The sequence below is a fragment of the Mustela putorius genome, unplaced genomic scaffold, assembly GCF_011764305.1.
Source record: "Mustela putorius furo isolate JIRA1106 unplaced genomic scaffold, ASM1176430v1.1 tig00000129_pilon_pilon_pilon, whole genome shotgun sequence".
NCBI lineage: Eukaryota > Metazoa > Chordata > Mammalia > Carnivora > Mustelidae > Mustela > Mustela putorius.
The window spans coordinates 787,928-802,449 of record NW_025421290.1 but is presented as its reverse complement, the minus strand read 5'-3'; the positions used below and the strand labels follow the sequence as shown (position 1 = coordinate 802,449).

The 14,522-nt window shown below is 39.2% G+C and overlaps 2 protein-coding genes across 6 annotated transcripts in view; one reads left to right on the top strand and one right to left on the bottom strand.

Moving 5' to 3' along the window:
* TOGARAM1 (TOG array regulator of axonemal microtubules 1) overlaps positions 1-9,968 on the bottom strand; it is an 81,979-nt gene extending 72,011 nt beyond the window's left edge. The window contains exon 1 of one of the 3 annotated variants that reach the window (XM_013055796.2): positions 7,715-9,968. In XM_013055796.2, coding sequence (XP_012911250.2) covers positions 7,715-9,757 — 2,043 coding nt within the window. In that variant the 5' untranslated portion in view covers positions 9,758-9,968. The remainder of the gene's footprint in view (positions 1-7,714) is intronic. The other 2 variants (XM_013055780.2, XM_013055791.2) reach the window with 2 other exon arrangements.
* Positions 9,969-10,209: 241 nt separating this feature from the next.
* The window catches only part of KLHL28 (kelch like family member 28), a 41,508-nt gene continuing 37,195 nt past the window's right edge, over positions 10,210-14,522 (top strand). The window contains exon 1 of one of the 3 annotated variants that reach the window (XM_045069055.1): positions 10,210-10,328. Coding sequence is in view for 1 of the 3 variants with exons in the window: in XM_045069050.1 (XP_044924985.1) it covers positions 12,128-12,130 (3 nt within the window). In the remaining 2 variants the exon portion in view is untranslated. Of the gene's footprint in view, positions 10,407-11,461; positions 12,131-14,522 lie in introns of those variants that run through there. The other 2 variants (XM_045069060.1, XM_045069050.1) reach the window with 2 other exon arrangements.

Genomic DNA, 14,522 nt, shown 5'->3' with positions numbered 1-14,522 from the left:
TACTGTCAGGAGTCCTCACTTCCTCCCTATCTGGGTCTCTCCAGAGGGCTTCTCAAGATCTGGCAGCTGGTTTCCTCCAGAGCAATCAATCCAAGAAAGACAACAACCAAGATGCAAGCTGTGGTGCCTTTTTATGACCTAGTTTCTGAAGTCACACACCATTATTTCTGCCTTATTTGTTAGAATTGAGTCATTAAGTCTACACACATGCAAGTAGAGGAGAACTGGATTGCAACTATTCAGGGAAAGAATCTCAATGAATTTGTGGTAGATATATTTACAACCAACATACTCAACAATGATCAATCTAATGGTAATTAAGTGTTTCTGTTTCTTTAGCTGGTCAACATCAATAGACTGGCACCTGCTTCTACCTTAAAAATTTGCTGCTTTATCATAATTAGATCCTCTAAGTTATTCAGAAGGTAAAATTTTTCCATTCTATGAATATAAAATATTTTTGAGCAAATAGATTGGTATATCATGTCTATCTGTAGATTGTATTAATCAGAATAAAATCAAATGAAACAACACTATTTCAAATGACATAATAAAATCTTCTAAGAGGGTAAGTGCTTATACCGCATTAAATTAAATAAAACCCAAGACTTCTAGGATTTCTTTACTTGTTATGATTTGAAGGTACTGTTTATTTAAGGCAAACAATGGTCTTGCCACAAGCTGTACATTCAAGGGAAAACATAGACTAGCTGCAAGTTTAATTAATGACCTTGGTTAACCAAGAAAAAAATGTTCTTAAACTTTAAAGTTTTAATATCTGGTATATAATTATATAGAAAAAGTTCATACAAAATCCTTTTAAACATAGCACTTTGAAGAAATAAAACTCCAGTCTGAGTGCCCCAGGAACTCAAATTTCTTTAATTTCCTACACTAGCTTCACAGGTTGGGTATATTAATATAGCTCCTTTTTTTTTTTTTTAAAGATTTTATTTATTTATTTGACAGAGAGAAATCACAAGTAGTCGGAGAGGCAGGCAGAGAGAGAGAGAGGGAAGCAGGCTCCTGGCTGAGCAGAGAGCCCGATGCGGGACTCGATCCCAGGACCCTGAGATCATGACCTGAGCCGAAGGCAGCGGCTTAACCCACTGAGCCACCCAGGCGTCCCAATATAGCTCCTTTAAAAAAAAATTTGTATGGGCGCCTGGGTGGCTCAGTGGGTTAAAGCCTCTGCCTTCAGTTCAGATCATGATCCCAGGGTCCTTGGATGGAGCCCCTGATTAGGCTCTCTGCTCAGCAGGGAGCCTGCTTTCTCCTCTCTCTCTGCCTGCCTCTCTGCCTACTTGTGATCTCTGTCTGTCAAATAAATAAATAAAATCATTAAAAAAAAAAAGAAAGGGGATAAATTCCTATAATGCCTATATATGATTCTATGTCATATAATCCTATAATGATTAATATATAGCTTGTTATAATTTTCAAACTCTTAGTTAATCTTAAGATTTTAGACTAATATAAAATTGAATTAATGAAAAATCTTTAGATCCTGAACTTAAAAATAAGAAAAATATGCAAATCAGTGCTCACCAAATATATTTCTAATTTACCCTTATCTCTTTTACATTATTGAATAACCATCAATTAAATAGATTAAAGGATATAGAAATACCTTTGGATGATGTTAAATACATGTTTATTGCCACTTAAATCACTGTAAAAGCACATGAAATATGTATGCAGAGAGAATGAAAGCTAATTTTTTGGTTACATGACTTTCAGTTTTTTCTGCATCTATGAGGAAATAAAGTTGGTTTCTTTGAGTAAGGCTGTATTTAATATATATAGCAGACATGGCTCTAAGTTAAAAGGAAATAAAAATATAATACAAAGTAATGGATACATGCTGTCCACTTATCAAGGACATTCTTACAGCTTTTTTTAGGATGGAAAAATATATATAAATATATATTGTCTTATTTAATATGTTTTTAAGGTTTATTTCTAAAAATTGATTTTAAAATTATTTTTAAGGTTTTAAATAGATCAACTATAAAGAACAGATATGCTTTGGGGTTGTTCAAGATTTTGAGAACCATTAAAAATAAGGTTTTTGGGGCGCTTGGGTGGCTTAGAGGGTTAAGCCTCTGCCTTCGGCTCAGGTCATATCTCAGGGTCCTGGGATCGAGTCCCACATCGGGCTCTCTGCTCAGCAGGGAGCCTGCTTTCTCCTCTCTTTCTCTCTGTCTGCCTCTCTACCTGCTTGTGATCTCTGTCTGTCAAATAAATAAATAAATAATCTTTAAAAAAAAAAAAAATAAGGTTTTTGGGTCACCTGAGTGGCTCAGTCGTTAAGCAGCTCCCTTTGGCTTGGGTAATGATCGCAGGGTCCTGGGATCGAGCCCCACATCAGGCTCCCTGCTTGGCAGGAAGCCTGCTTCTCTCTCTCCCACCCCCTCTGCTTGTGTTCCCTCTCTCACTGTCTCCCTATCAAATAAAAAAATCTCAAAACAAACAAAAAACTATGGTTTTCAGATTGTTTTGACACACTAGTAAAATTTAAAAAAGAAAATCAGGTGCACCTGACTGGTTCAGTCACTAGAGTGTGTTACACTTGAGATTACTTTAAAAAAATTCAAAAAGGAAAAAAAGAAAAAAGAAAATCAATGACTATTTATGGAAAACAATCTAATATCTATAATGACATCAGATATGATTTTCAGGGTTATCCATGATTTTGACATGCTTAAACCAAGAGTTTTTCTCTTTCAGATATTCCAATCATATTTTGAAAAGAAAATCAAAGACTACTTATTAGAAACAACTGAACATCCAGGAAAAATCTCAAGTTTTAGGATTAATTTTCACACCAAATACATTAGTGCAGCTTAATAATTTTGACCTTAAAAATTGGTCATATTAAGTATTTTATTTATTTGTTTGTTTGTTTGTTTGTTTATTTATTTATTTAGAGAGTGAGCAAAGTGATGGGGAGGGAAACTTTCTGCTTCACTTCTAAACTTTTTTCTCGGTTCTCTTCCAACACTTAGGCACCTGTCTCTTTGCCTTGTTTGGTTCTATCTCCTATTGCTATTTCCTAAATGGGACTATATGTTCAAGACCATGTTAGCATGCTGTTCTTGCTCTTATTAGATGGTCTTTACTGGAGAGTCTATCTCTTCTCAGTCTCAGCAATTACTTCTCAGTACATGAATTCCAAGATCTGTTATCTCTAGTTCTTTCTTGTCTCTCAAATTGTATTCTTCAACTCAACTGGCAAATTCTATCTTCTTCCTATTGAATTTCATTTCCCCCCAAATTAATTTCCTTGTTCAGGGCCTTCCTATGTGTTTTCATGAATCGATTATGCATTGGTCACCTCATTTAAATCTGTTACCCATTTTCTTCTCTCTCCTCCAACACTTGGTCACTAAATGTTTTGTAATATCCCTTACATCCATTATTTTCTTTCTAGTTTAATCCTGAAGCCCTGCTAATCCTCATAAATCTCAAAAACTCATACCAAATAGTCCAATTAAGTATAATTCTAACTAATCTTCTAAGTCTCCAGTCTTTGGCTTCTCTAAAAAAAGGAAAAAAGAAAAAAAAAATAACACCACAACTTATTCCAAGTAAATCATGGGGGAAAAAACCCACAAAAACCAAACAAATAGTCTCAAACAACTGTCAAAATTACAAGCTAAATTCCTTGGTCTCCGATGTAGCTCCTGCTTCCCTCTTGTAAACTTATCTCTTAACACTACACTACAAAAAATCATCTTTCTATGCAAACTAGTCTATCTTCAAAATGAGCTCCAGGAGTATGTAATATAACAGTCATGAGTTTTTCTGGAAGTTTTGCTGTTTAATGTCACCAACCAGTGCTATACGTGGACAAGATAGGAGTAACAGATTAACAGTAGACTGGAAATGTTAAAGCAGAATTTGGGCAAGAGCCAGCACAAATCAGACCAGGGGCCATGACTTTCTGGAAAAATGAACTATGGAGACAGTAAGATCAGCAGTTGCTGAGAGGGAAGGAAGGAGGGATGAAGCGGCAGAGCACAGATTTCCAGGGCAGTGAACTATTCTGTATGATACTACAATGCTGAATACTGGGCATGGAATATGGACTTTGGGTGATACTGATATGTCAATGTACAACTGCAATAAATGTACTATTGTGGTGCCAGTACAGAAGGCTGTGCATGGGGGGGGGGCAGAAAGGATAAGGGAAATCTCTGTACTTTCTCTTTAATTTTGCTCCGAACATAAAACAGCTCTAAAAACTATTTATTAAAAAATATACATACTTGGGGCATCGCGGTGGCTCAGTTGTTAAGCATCTGCCTTCAGCGCAGGTCATGATCCCAAGATCCTCAATCCCAGGGTCCTGCGATTGAGCCCCACATCGGGCTCCCTACTCAATGGGAAGACTGCTTCTCCCTTTCCCTCTGCCTGCCACTCTGCCTACTTGTGTGGTCTCTCTCTCTCTGTCAAATTAGTAAAATCTTTAAAAGTATACACACACACACACTTAGAGGGTGCCTGGGTGGCTCAGCAGGTTAAGCACCAGCCTTTGCCTTAAGTTGTGATCCTAAGGTCCTGGGCTACTTGCTCAGCAGGGAGTCTGCCTCTCCCTCTCCCTCTGCCCTCCCCCTGCTCATGCTCTCTCTCTCAAATAAATAATAAAATCTTTATACACACACACACACTTCAAAAACAGCATACGTAAAAACATTTAAATATTTAATCACTGTCCTCAAGATAAATTCCAGTGTAGTTCTTCTACAAAACATTTATGAGTAAGAAAGTAAAACTTAATTTCTGGGATTAAGTTCTATCTTTTAAAAGCAACATATGTCCAGACTGGAATTACAAAAATGCACTTATTTTCAGATTCTTGGTACTTCGGCTACCACCAGAATCATAATACACTAACATTTTAGATTTGACACAGAATAAGCAGCGTTAAGATCCATGCTTATGGAAAACTATTCACTGCCAGGTAATGTTTACAATACAGGAGAATAACCATATAACTAGATTATGTATCTAGTATCATCTTCTATTACCGCCTACCATACAGTTTCAGCCATGCAGAAACTCACCATTTCTTACTAATTTTCTAAGTCTTTCCATAAGGCAGTCCTTTTTGTTTTTTTAAAGATGTTACTTATTTACTTGAGAGAGAAAGAGAGAAACAGCATGAATGGAAGGGGAGGGCCAGAAGGAGAGAGAAAAGTAGACACACACACCCATTCCAGCACCCCCTTGCCTTAACCCCCCACCCTGCCTCCTCCTCCACCTGGGCAAGGAACCTGATGTGGGACTCTCGGACCTGAGGCAGATGCTTAACCGACTCAGCCACCCAGGTGACCCTCCCAGGGAATAAAGATACTCTCTCCCTCTGAAATTCACTAGGATCCACCCATACTTAGCAAAACTCTATTCATCTTTTATCACACCATTTAAATCATAATCACTTAGAAAATAATTAAGAAGAGTTTGAAAATAAAATTCTGTGGAATAATTCCAAGCAGAAGAAGACCTGCAAAGAAATCTTGACCTTTAGTAGGTAGTTAGTTGTTATGTTATTGTTGCAGTAATTATTTTTTTGTGAATTAAAGAATACAGCATATGAGGGCAGAAGATTGCACAAGAGCATGAATATCAAGAATATCAATCAGGGACGCCTGGGTGGCTCAGTTGGTTGAGCAGCTGCCTTCGGCTCGGGTCGTGATCCCAGCGTCCTGGGATCGAATCCCACATCGGGCTCCTTGCTCAGCAGGGAGCCTGCTTCTCCCTCTGCCTCTGCCTGCCATTCTGTCTGCCTGTGCTCGTTCTCTCCTGCCCTCTCTCTCTGATAAATAAAATCTTAAAAAAAAAAAAAAAAGAATACAGCATATGAATATGACTGACACTGGAAACCAGGGTTTTACTGTGGGAAAAGAAAGGTATAGATATGGAGGAAAGAAAGATGAGGAAAAACCCTGTGGTGCTGGATTTGAATTAGAAGTATCAGTATGATTTAAGAAAGAAAAAAAAAAAAGGTACTCCCTGGTTCATCCACTGAAATCAGGACCAATCCACAATGGTAAACAATAGCAATGAGTACATTTATATATAGACTTTGGTTTTTAAATTCTACTCTTAACTACAAAAGCAGTTTTAGTGTTCTTGAAAAAATGGCTGATTTCAGGTCTGGCACAAGAAAGGTACAAGGTAAGCCTGGACATCCTGAATGTTTAGGTAAAGGAAGTGTTCAAAGACTAAAGAGTCACCTCAGTGAACATGAGAGTCAGCCACTGGTCAACTTTGAGCCAATTTTAGCATCAAAAGGAATACTGGTGTATTTAATACAGAACAAAAAAGAATGCCAGATAACAAATATAGAATGTAAGAATAAAAAAACAGATACCGTTTCTCTGCAGCCCTTGATATAATAAGTGGAATAGGTAAGGATCATTACTGGATGTTGGCAACAGTGGCTGAAAGGTTGTTGGGTTATTCATAGGGTCTCAAAGTATCATCCTGCAGATCGTGTGCTAATTATAAAGAGGAAGATAAACTTTACAATAGAGTGTCTGGTTATCACTACCTAAACCCAGTAGTAAAATTTAGCTCACCAGTAGCAGGACAACCTGATATTATATGTCTCCGGATGGGATGTCCTGTTCACAACATCTCCTATGTAACATTTTTGCTAAAAGTGTTTATCTTGAATGTAATCATAAAGAAACAATCAGATAAATTAAGAAATGCAGAAAATTCTACAAAACTACCCCAAATTCTTCAAATAAGTCAATGTCATGAAAGAAACAAACAAGGAGGTATATTGTTCTAGATAAGAGACAAATTAACTACATGAACCTTGACTGGAATCTGGATGATTAAAGTAAAACAAATACTAGAAAACGTTTTTTAAGGGACATTTGGAGAAATTTAAATACGGACTATATATTAGATATTAATGAATTACTATTGATTTCTGAGGTGTGTTAATAATGTGATAAAGGAAAATGCCATTCTTAGACGATATATATGGAAATATTTAGGAATGAAATATCAAGATATCTGCACTTGCGTTCAAATGGTTCAGCAAATGTGAAGCACACATGGCAAGATGACATCTGGTATATATAAATAAAGTAGATGGATATTCATCATACAATTCTTTTAAGTTATTTATAGATTTGCAATTTTCAAAATAAAAAATTTGGGAGAAAATCAGTTCAGATGTCACATCTTCTTGGAAGACTTTTTAAACTTTTCTAGTGACATTATTTTTTCTCTTTTTATATTCCTGTAGACTCTTTATATTTCTACCTCAGCCCTTAACAAACTTGATACTGTCCATTTACAGGTCTGACCTTTTCCCTAAACTTCATGGAACCAGTCTCATCTTCATTAACAGAACTTAGCTCTTCATCTGACATGTACTAAATATTCAGGTTTATTTATGGATGAAATAATCGATATCCCAAATGGACAGACCAAAACTGAAATCCAAGTATTGTCACTATCATATTGTGCCTCAAATTCAATGAAATCCATCAAGCTGTAACCTATTAAATGTTCCTACCTGATCTGTATCTATATAATAGATACAGTAGATATCCACATCACCATTCAAACCAAATTAAAAACAAAGCATAACAATCCTAAGGCAGCCTCACCCTTAAGTCATTACAGGCTTATGTTCATTTTAAATTCTTTCTAGTTTCAATTCAAGGCAATTAGCAAAAATGCATACCTGTTCTATGTCCTTGGAACTGGAGGTCTGGTTTTCTCCCGAGACTCCAGGCTGTTCATTTTCCCATGGTAATTTATTTTTTCCTTTTCCTGCACTTAATACCCTTCGGGTACAGACAGTTGGGCTGTAAGATCCATAAATTTGCATGCTGTCCCTTGTGTGGTCTCCACAGTGACAGTGTGCACTCTGAGTTCTGTTACCAGCCAAAAGCCAGTCTGTATCTGCTCCATGTGCCAGATGGCTTGACCTACCCTGGGCAGATGATGGCATAAGCATTGCATATTCCACAAATCCCTGTTCTGTTAACCTTGGGAGGGTTTTTCTAGCCAATCTGGCCTGCACAGCATTCATCACTCCATCTCCATTATCTTGAAGTTCAACAGTATCCACAGCTTTGAAAAGGATGCTAGTTTTACCTGAGCCCATTGACGATGCCAACACAGCAAAGGCTTCAAGAGCTGCTTGACGCACCCTGCGTTTGCTATCTACAAGAGCTGGGGCAAGATTAAAAGACAGTTTGGGTAAGTCAAAATCCTCGCTGGGATAGGTCAGGAGGGAGCAGATACAAATGTTCACTACCTCCTCCCTCACTCTGGAATGTTTATGTTTGAGATGTTCCAGGAGTAAACAAAGCACCTGTTGAGGACCTACTTCCTTCATCAGCTTGAGGAAGATCTTCATGTATTCTTGTTTGATTACCAACTTGTTGTCTGCCAGCACTTTGACAGAAGCTGCTATAATTTGCCCCAAGAACTGCTGTACCTGCTGTCCTAGGCGAATAACCAGTAAATGCAGGACCTGAAGTGTGCCATGAACCACTTTGAAGTTAGAATCATCTAACAAATTATACAGCAAGCTAATGAAACCGACAAGACTGGAATGAGGGGTAGAACTAGGATTAAATCTTCCTATCACCTGTTTTAATTCCTCGATGGCCTGAGTCCGGTTTTTATAGTCTTCCTGATCTAACAATCTTGAATGCAGCTCTTGAGGAATAATCCCAAATTTAAGATTGCAGTTAGAAAGGGTCACTGTACAGGGGAGAGGATCTTCAGCAAATCCAGAGGCGTCAAGTTCCAAATAATAAGGAACCTGACTTCCAAATTGGGCCTCCAGACGACGATTGTAGTGTCTCCTCAGGGCAGATGGCAGGCGAGAGATATAAGACTGAAATCTCTCTTGGCCAAGTCGTTCCCCAATCTGCTGAAGTGCAGAGAAAGCAGTCTCAGATTCTTCTTCTATCTCCTGATCGCCAAGCTTTCTGGCGAGGGATATTATTACCTCAGTGAGATCTAGGTTGAACAACAAATCCTCAGGAGTAAGCAAGATAGGGAACAGCAGTGCTGTGGCAGCTCGAAGCCGGGCATCCGTGCTTTCCAGTCCTTGCTGTATAAGTGTTCTCAGCACCTGTCCAGAACTACGTTTCAGACATATATGTAGGATCTGTAGTGTATCTTTCCGTAGGGCTGGATTCTCTTCTCGTAAGGAGACAACGAGCTGAGGCAGAAGTGCTAAGCTAAAGGCCTCTTCCAGCTGGCCTGCCTCCCCCTGACCCCGGATAACGTCCGAGAGGAGTTGCAAGCAGAGTCGCTTCTCATCACTACCTCCTTCCACAAGCACTCGGCCCAGGGCCCGATACAATGCTTCCTTCCGTCGGGGGAAGCCGAGTCGACCGCCTCGCCGTGGCAAAGCAGCCTGCAAAGCCTGGAAGGCCTCGGAAGGATCTGGCGCGGTCCGGAGGAGTTGAAGAAGCCGAGTCTCGTCTTCATCACCCCCCGACAAACCACCTCCAGACCCAGACCAACTACCGGTGATTGCCTCCGCGGGCATCAAGAGGGTCGAGGCCAGAGGCGAAGGTGTCGGCGGGCAGGAACCGTGGTCTCCGGCGGCTCCACGGCAGTAGTTTTTCTCGCCTCTCATGGTGCCTCCACCTCGATTATCATCAGTCTGTGGGGCGGAAGGACGATTGCAGCTCTGGAGGCGATAGGCACAGAGGGCTGGAAGTTGCGGCAGCAGGAGCAGCGCAGAGGGCAAAGCCGCCATGGAGGGTCGTCAGGTGGCAGAGGCGGGAGGAAACCATCGTCTCTGAAGGGCTCGATGGAGCCCAGTCTTCCAGTTCCTCTCCAAGCCCCAAGCTGCAGGGGAAGAAAAGGAACAGCTTCAGTTAGCTGCCAAGTCTCCCTTAAGAGGCTGGCTTCGGCAAAATGGCCCCTGCCGGAGCCGTAGACCCCACAGCAGCCAGCGGGCGTAACCAGGGGCACCACGTGACCAAACCGATGGCTTCCATGGTGATCTACCCAGCGCAGACCTCTTGACCCGGAAGTTGACGTGTCGTGATGAATGCTGGGTTATGTAGTCCACGTCAGGTGTTACGAATAAGCAGCAGGCTCCTGGAAAAGGAAGTGAGAACGTTACGAAAGTAGAGAACGTCTCTAGAGCCGAGAAGGCGAAAAAGGGTGTAGGCACTAGGCGGAAGTGACGTTTCCGCTCGGAGCGGAACATCCCCGCCCCACCCGAAAAGATTGGGGTTTGAAGACAAGTGAGGATCCTGCCCCGATTCCAGTGGTCCTCGACTCCTCCTCCTGTCGTTGCTGGCGTGATTCCTGGGACTCAGGTATTTTCCTTTTGCTGTCCTCCTGCGGCGCAGGCTTCGGCAGAGTTTTGCAGGAGTGACGCTGTTGCTGCCGTAGAGGTAAAGAAATGCACGGGAGCTAGCAGGGAGAGAGGCGACATCTTCTTGTGCAGGGTTTGTTACCGTTGTAAATACGTTGCTTTTTGCACCCTGAGTAAGTGCGATCCTTCCCTCCTGACGTCCGCGTACACTGACTGGAGGTTCGGATCAAGGCCAAGCTCAGAGCTCGGGTACTTTTTTTTTTTTCCCCTTTTCCCCCCAAATTCTGGTCTTTGGGGCCCTTATACTCCGCCCTCCCCCCTTCCTTTTCCTACTTCGCTTACCCTCTGGTGGTGGAAGTTTAATGATTTTCTTTCATCTTTCCTTACTTTCATCATTTAAAATTCTCTTTTAAAAACGTAATCAATTTTTCCTGTATCTTACCACGTCTTTTTGAGATGTTCTCAAAGTCTCCTAATGCAGTTCCCACTCTGAGACTTACTCCTTCCTTCCTCCCGTTCTCTTTGCCACCCCAGCATCTCTGCAGAATCCTTGCGCGTCTCTGCAGCCTTTCAGTCTCCTGGAAACAGATTGCAAAGACAGTTTCACTTGCGGTTGAAGTCCTTGGCATCAGGGACCTAAGAGAATTCTGCCGTGTACATTTAGGGCTAATAATAGACGTTTCTTTGTTTTAGGCGAAGTGTGAATTATTGGCGAGCGTTCTCTCCTTGTTATTGAAACTTAAGCGGACACAATTGAAGAGCTCGAGTGTCTGGCGTGAGGCTGAATTCTTTGAAGTGTGGAAGAGCTATTTTTTGAAGGAATAACACAATTAGTTACTTTATAATGACCCACTGAGAAAAGGCTGAGTTATTTTTTGAAGTCTCTCATGCAGTTTAAATGCAAGTGAAGTCAGGATAATTGAGTTACACATGCCAAACCACTTTGTAAATAATGTTGCTGGATAATGCAAGTTTATTTTTCTTTTTTAAAGATTTTATTTATTTATTTGACCGAGACACAGCGAGAGAGGGAATACAAGCAGGGGGAGTGGGTGAGAGAGAAGCAGGCTTCCTGCCGAGCAGAGAGCCCGATGTGGGACTCTATCCTGGGACCCTGGGATCATGACCTGAGTCGAAGGCAGACGCTTCACGACTGAGCCACCCAGTCGCCTGCATAATTCAAGTTTAAACATAATTTCTGTTCGTTGTCTGAAAGCACATTTCGAGTATCATAAATTTCTTTTTTGTCTTTTGGAAATAGAGTAAATGTAAATGAGGCTTGTGTAAACATCGTTATGTTTTGGTTTCAGTTCTAGGTTGTTATTTTGATTTTAATTAGTCATTTGGTGTTTAAATGAATCTGCCTCATTTGGTTTAACTTTATTTCAGTAGACCACATCCCCCCTTTTTTAAATTAAAAAAAAAGAAAAATGTAGGGATAGTGCAAGGGCTGAGGAGTGAAAACCAAGAGAGGATTGTAGCAGTCCTCAGTTAGAAGGAATGTCTGGTTCTCATATTTCCAGTGTAAGAAACTCATATTTATACATTTACTCATATATGCTTAGGCTTCAGTAACCTCACTCAAACTAAACTAAATATGAGAATGATGTACACATTAGAATGTACCTATTAGAATGCCAGTTTATGTTAGAATAGAAGATAACCCTTTCCAGTGATCAGAATTTTCAGGTTGAAAAATCCAGTGCCGTATTGACGAACATGGGAAATGGAGGTGGTGTGGTAATCATGAAATCAAAGAAAAGGAACTTCGGGAGTCTTGAATGATATATCATCAAAGTTATGGTAGAAACTTAAGAATTACTCCTTCTCTCCATAGAGAATACTTTTCAAGGATTGTGGATACTTAAGCCAACCAGTTATTGTGGCCTTTCTCTTAGAACAAAGCAAAATGAGTCTTTATTTTGACCCCTTTTCTCGGGGCTCCGTAAATCACTATGTTATAGATTGCAATTTATTTTATATCTATTACATTTAATGTCTTTGATGAAGACTTGTTAGATTCATTAGCCCCCATGGTGGATATTTAGGAAATGGGACCTTATCAACATCGTGTATCCTACTAATTTTCTTTTAAGATTATTTTGTGGAAGGCAGATCTCATTCATTTAATGTATATTCTACAAAGCAAATTTAAAAAATCTTATTCTTGAATTCCAATGATCCAAATTATAGGAATTGTATATTGACCTTTTATATTTAGCCATAAGTAGAGATAAAATAAAAATTTTTAGATCAAATTCCAGAATAGTGGAATATACTATGTGTTTAATAGTATGCCTTTGAAAGTTGAAAGGCCGTAATTAAGAATACATTGAAAAGGGGCACTTGTGTGGCTCAGTGGGTTAAAGCCTCTGCCTTCAGCTCAGGTCATGATCCCAGGGTTCTGGGATCAAGCCCCGCATTGGGCTCTCTGCTCAGCATGGAGCCTGCTTCGCCCTCTCTCTCTGCCTGCCTTTCTGCCTATTTACGATCTCTGTCAAATAAATAAATAAAATCTTTAAAAACAAAATACATTGAAAATGGGTAAAACAAGTTTAAAACATCAATACTTTTTTAAAAGTTTAGTTAAATGAATGGATTATAGGAATATTTGTTATACATTAATTTTTTGAGCTGGACTTATAAACACGATTGCCCTAACAATGTCTTTTATTTCTACAGTCAGAGATAAGATATTAATTGGCTGGATGAACCATCATAGTTTTTTCTGTGTTTTTAGTTAAATTTTGCAGACATCCAGGACTATTGGAAATCAGTGTGAATTCTGTAAACTATTACGGCTTTTGTATAGTTTAAGGAGTTACTATGAAGAAATGCTATGCAAAGGAAAGATGCTATTAACAGGTTATGATAAGATTACCGTTTATTGATTATTTACTGTGTGTCATTCAGGGTAGTAAGTACCTAATGAATTTTGACTTATTGAATTTTACAACAATTTTTGAAATTACATAGGTTTGTGCTGTGGCACATGTTATGGATGTTTCCATGGAAAGTAATTGGTCAGAGAGAGAGCTTTAGAATAGTTTTGGTGGGGAAGAGCTTTAAAACTATAGGCTAAAATTTTATTTTTCCATTATTAATCATTCATATATTTTATGATATATTGTTTACATATATTTAATCTTCTTTTTGGGTTTCTGTTCTGAAGTTTTTTAGTTTCTTACTTGAGCCAAAACTTCAATAAGGTTAAGAAATGATGAGTCTATTTTTATATATGTGAAATTAAACAGGTTTTCTTGATGTATATCAGAGATCCATTTTCTTTTCTTTTTTTTTTTTTTAGGTGTATGTTTCAAAGCCATTGTGCATTTCTGAGTCAAAATTACAACTTTAAACAAAAATCCAATTTTTGTTGTATTTCTGATATTAATCTGTGTAAATTAACAGTATTTCACTTTCATTGCAACCAGTTTTTCAGTGGACAGATTAATTATGTAACTTATAGCTTTTGCTGGATATAAAAAAGGCTTTGAGGACTTTCTTTTGTATTATTTCTGACTTCATGATATAATGATTCATATTATAGTGTGCTTCTAATTTTACTTTTTTTCTCCAGATATAATTAAAGTCAATCTCAGGGAACAGGAAAATTGCCAGCTTGTTCTTAGGCCCACTGATAAAGTAGTATATGCCATCATCAATTGAATTCTGCTGTGAGGAGAGTTGAACTGTGGGAAAGAAATTTAAGAAAAGAACTGATCAGGGGCGCCTGGGTGGCTCAGTGGGTTAAAGCCTCTGCCTTCCCCTCGGGTGGTGATCCCAGAGTTCTGGGATCGAACCCCGCATCTGGATCTCTGCTCAGCAGGGAGCCTGCTTCCCTTCCTCTATCTCTGCCTGCCTCTCTGCCTACCTATGATCTCTGTCTGTCAGATAAATAAATAAAATCTTAAAAAAAAAAAACTGATCTGAAAAAATACCCTAATTTTATATAAATCATACTTTTACAGCGAAGTATATGTGTGTTTGGCTTTTTTTTTTTTTTTTAACAATTCTTTCTCATCACCATTTATTTTCTCTCATTGTAGCAGATAATTGCCTCCCAACTGATTTCAGCACCACTGTTTACTTAGGTGTCAATTAAGTAGTTAATAAACTCACAGCTGACCTTCATTAGCATTGTTTCAGCACCCAAAATTATGAAACTGATGTAGACTATGGAAAGTTTGATTTT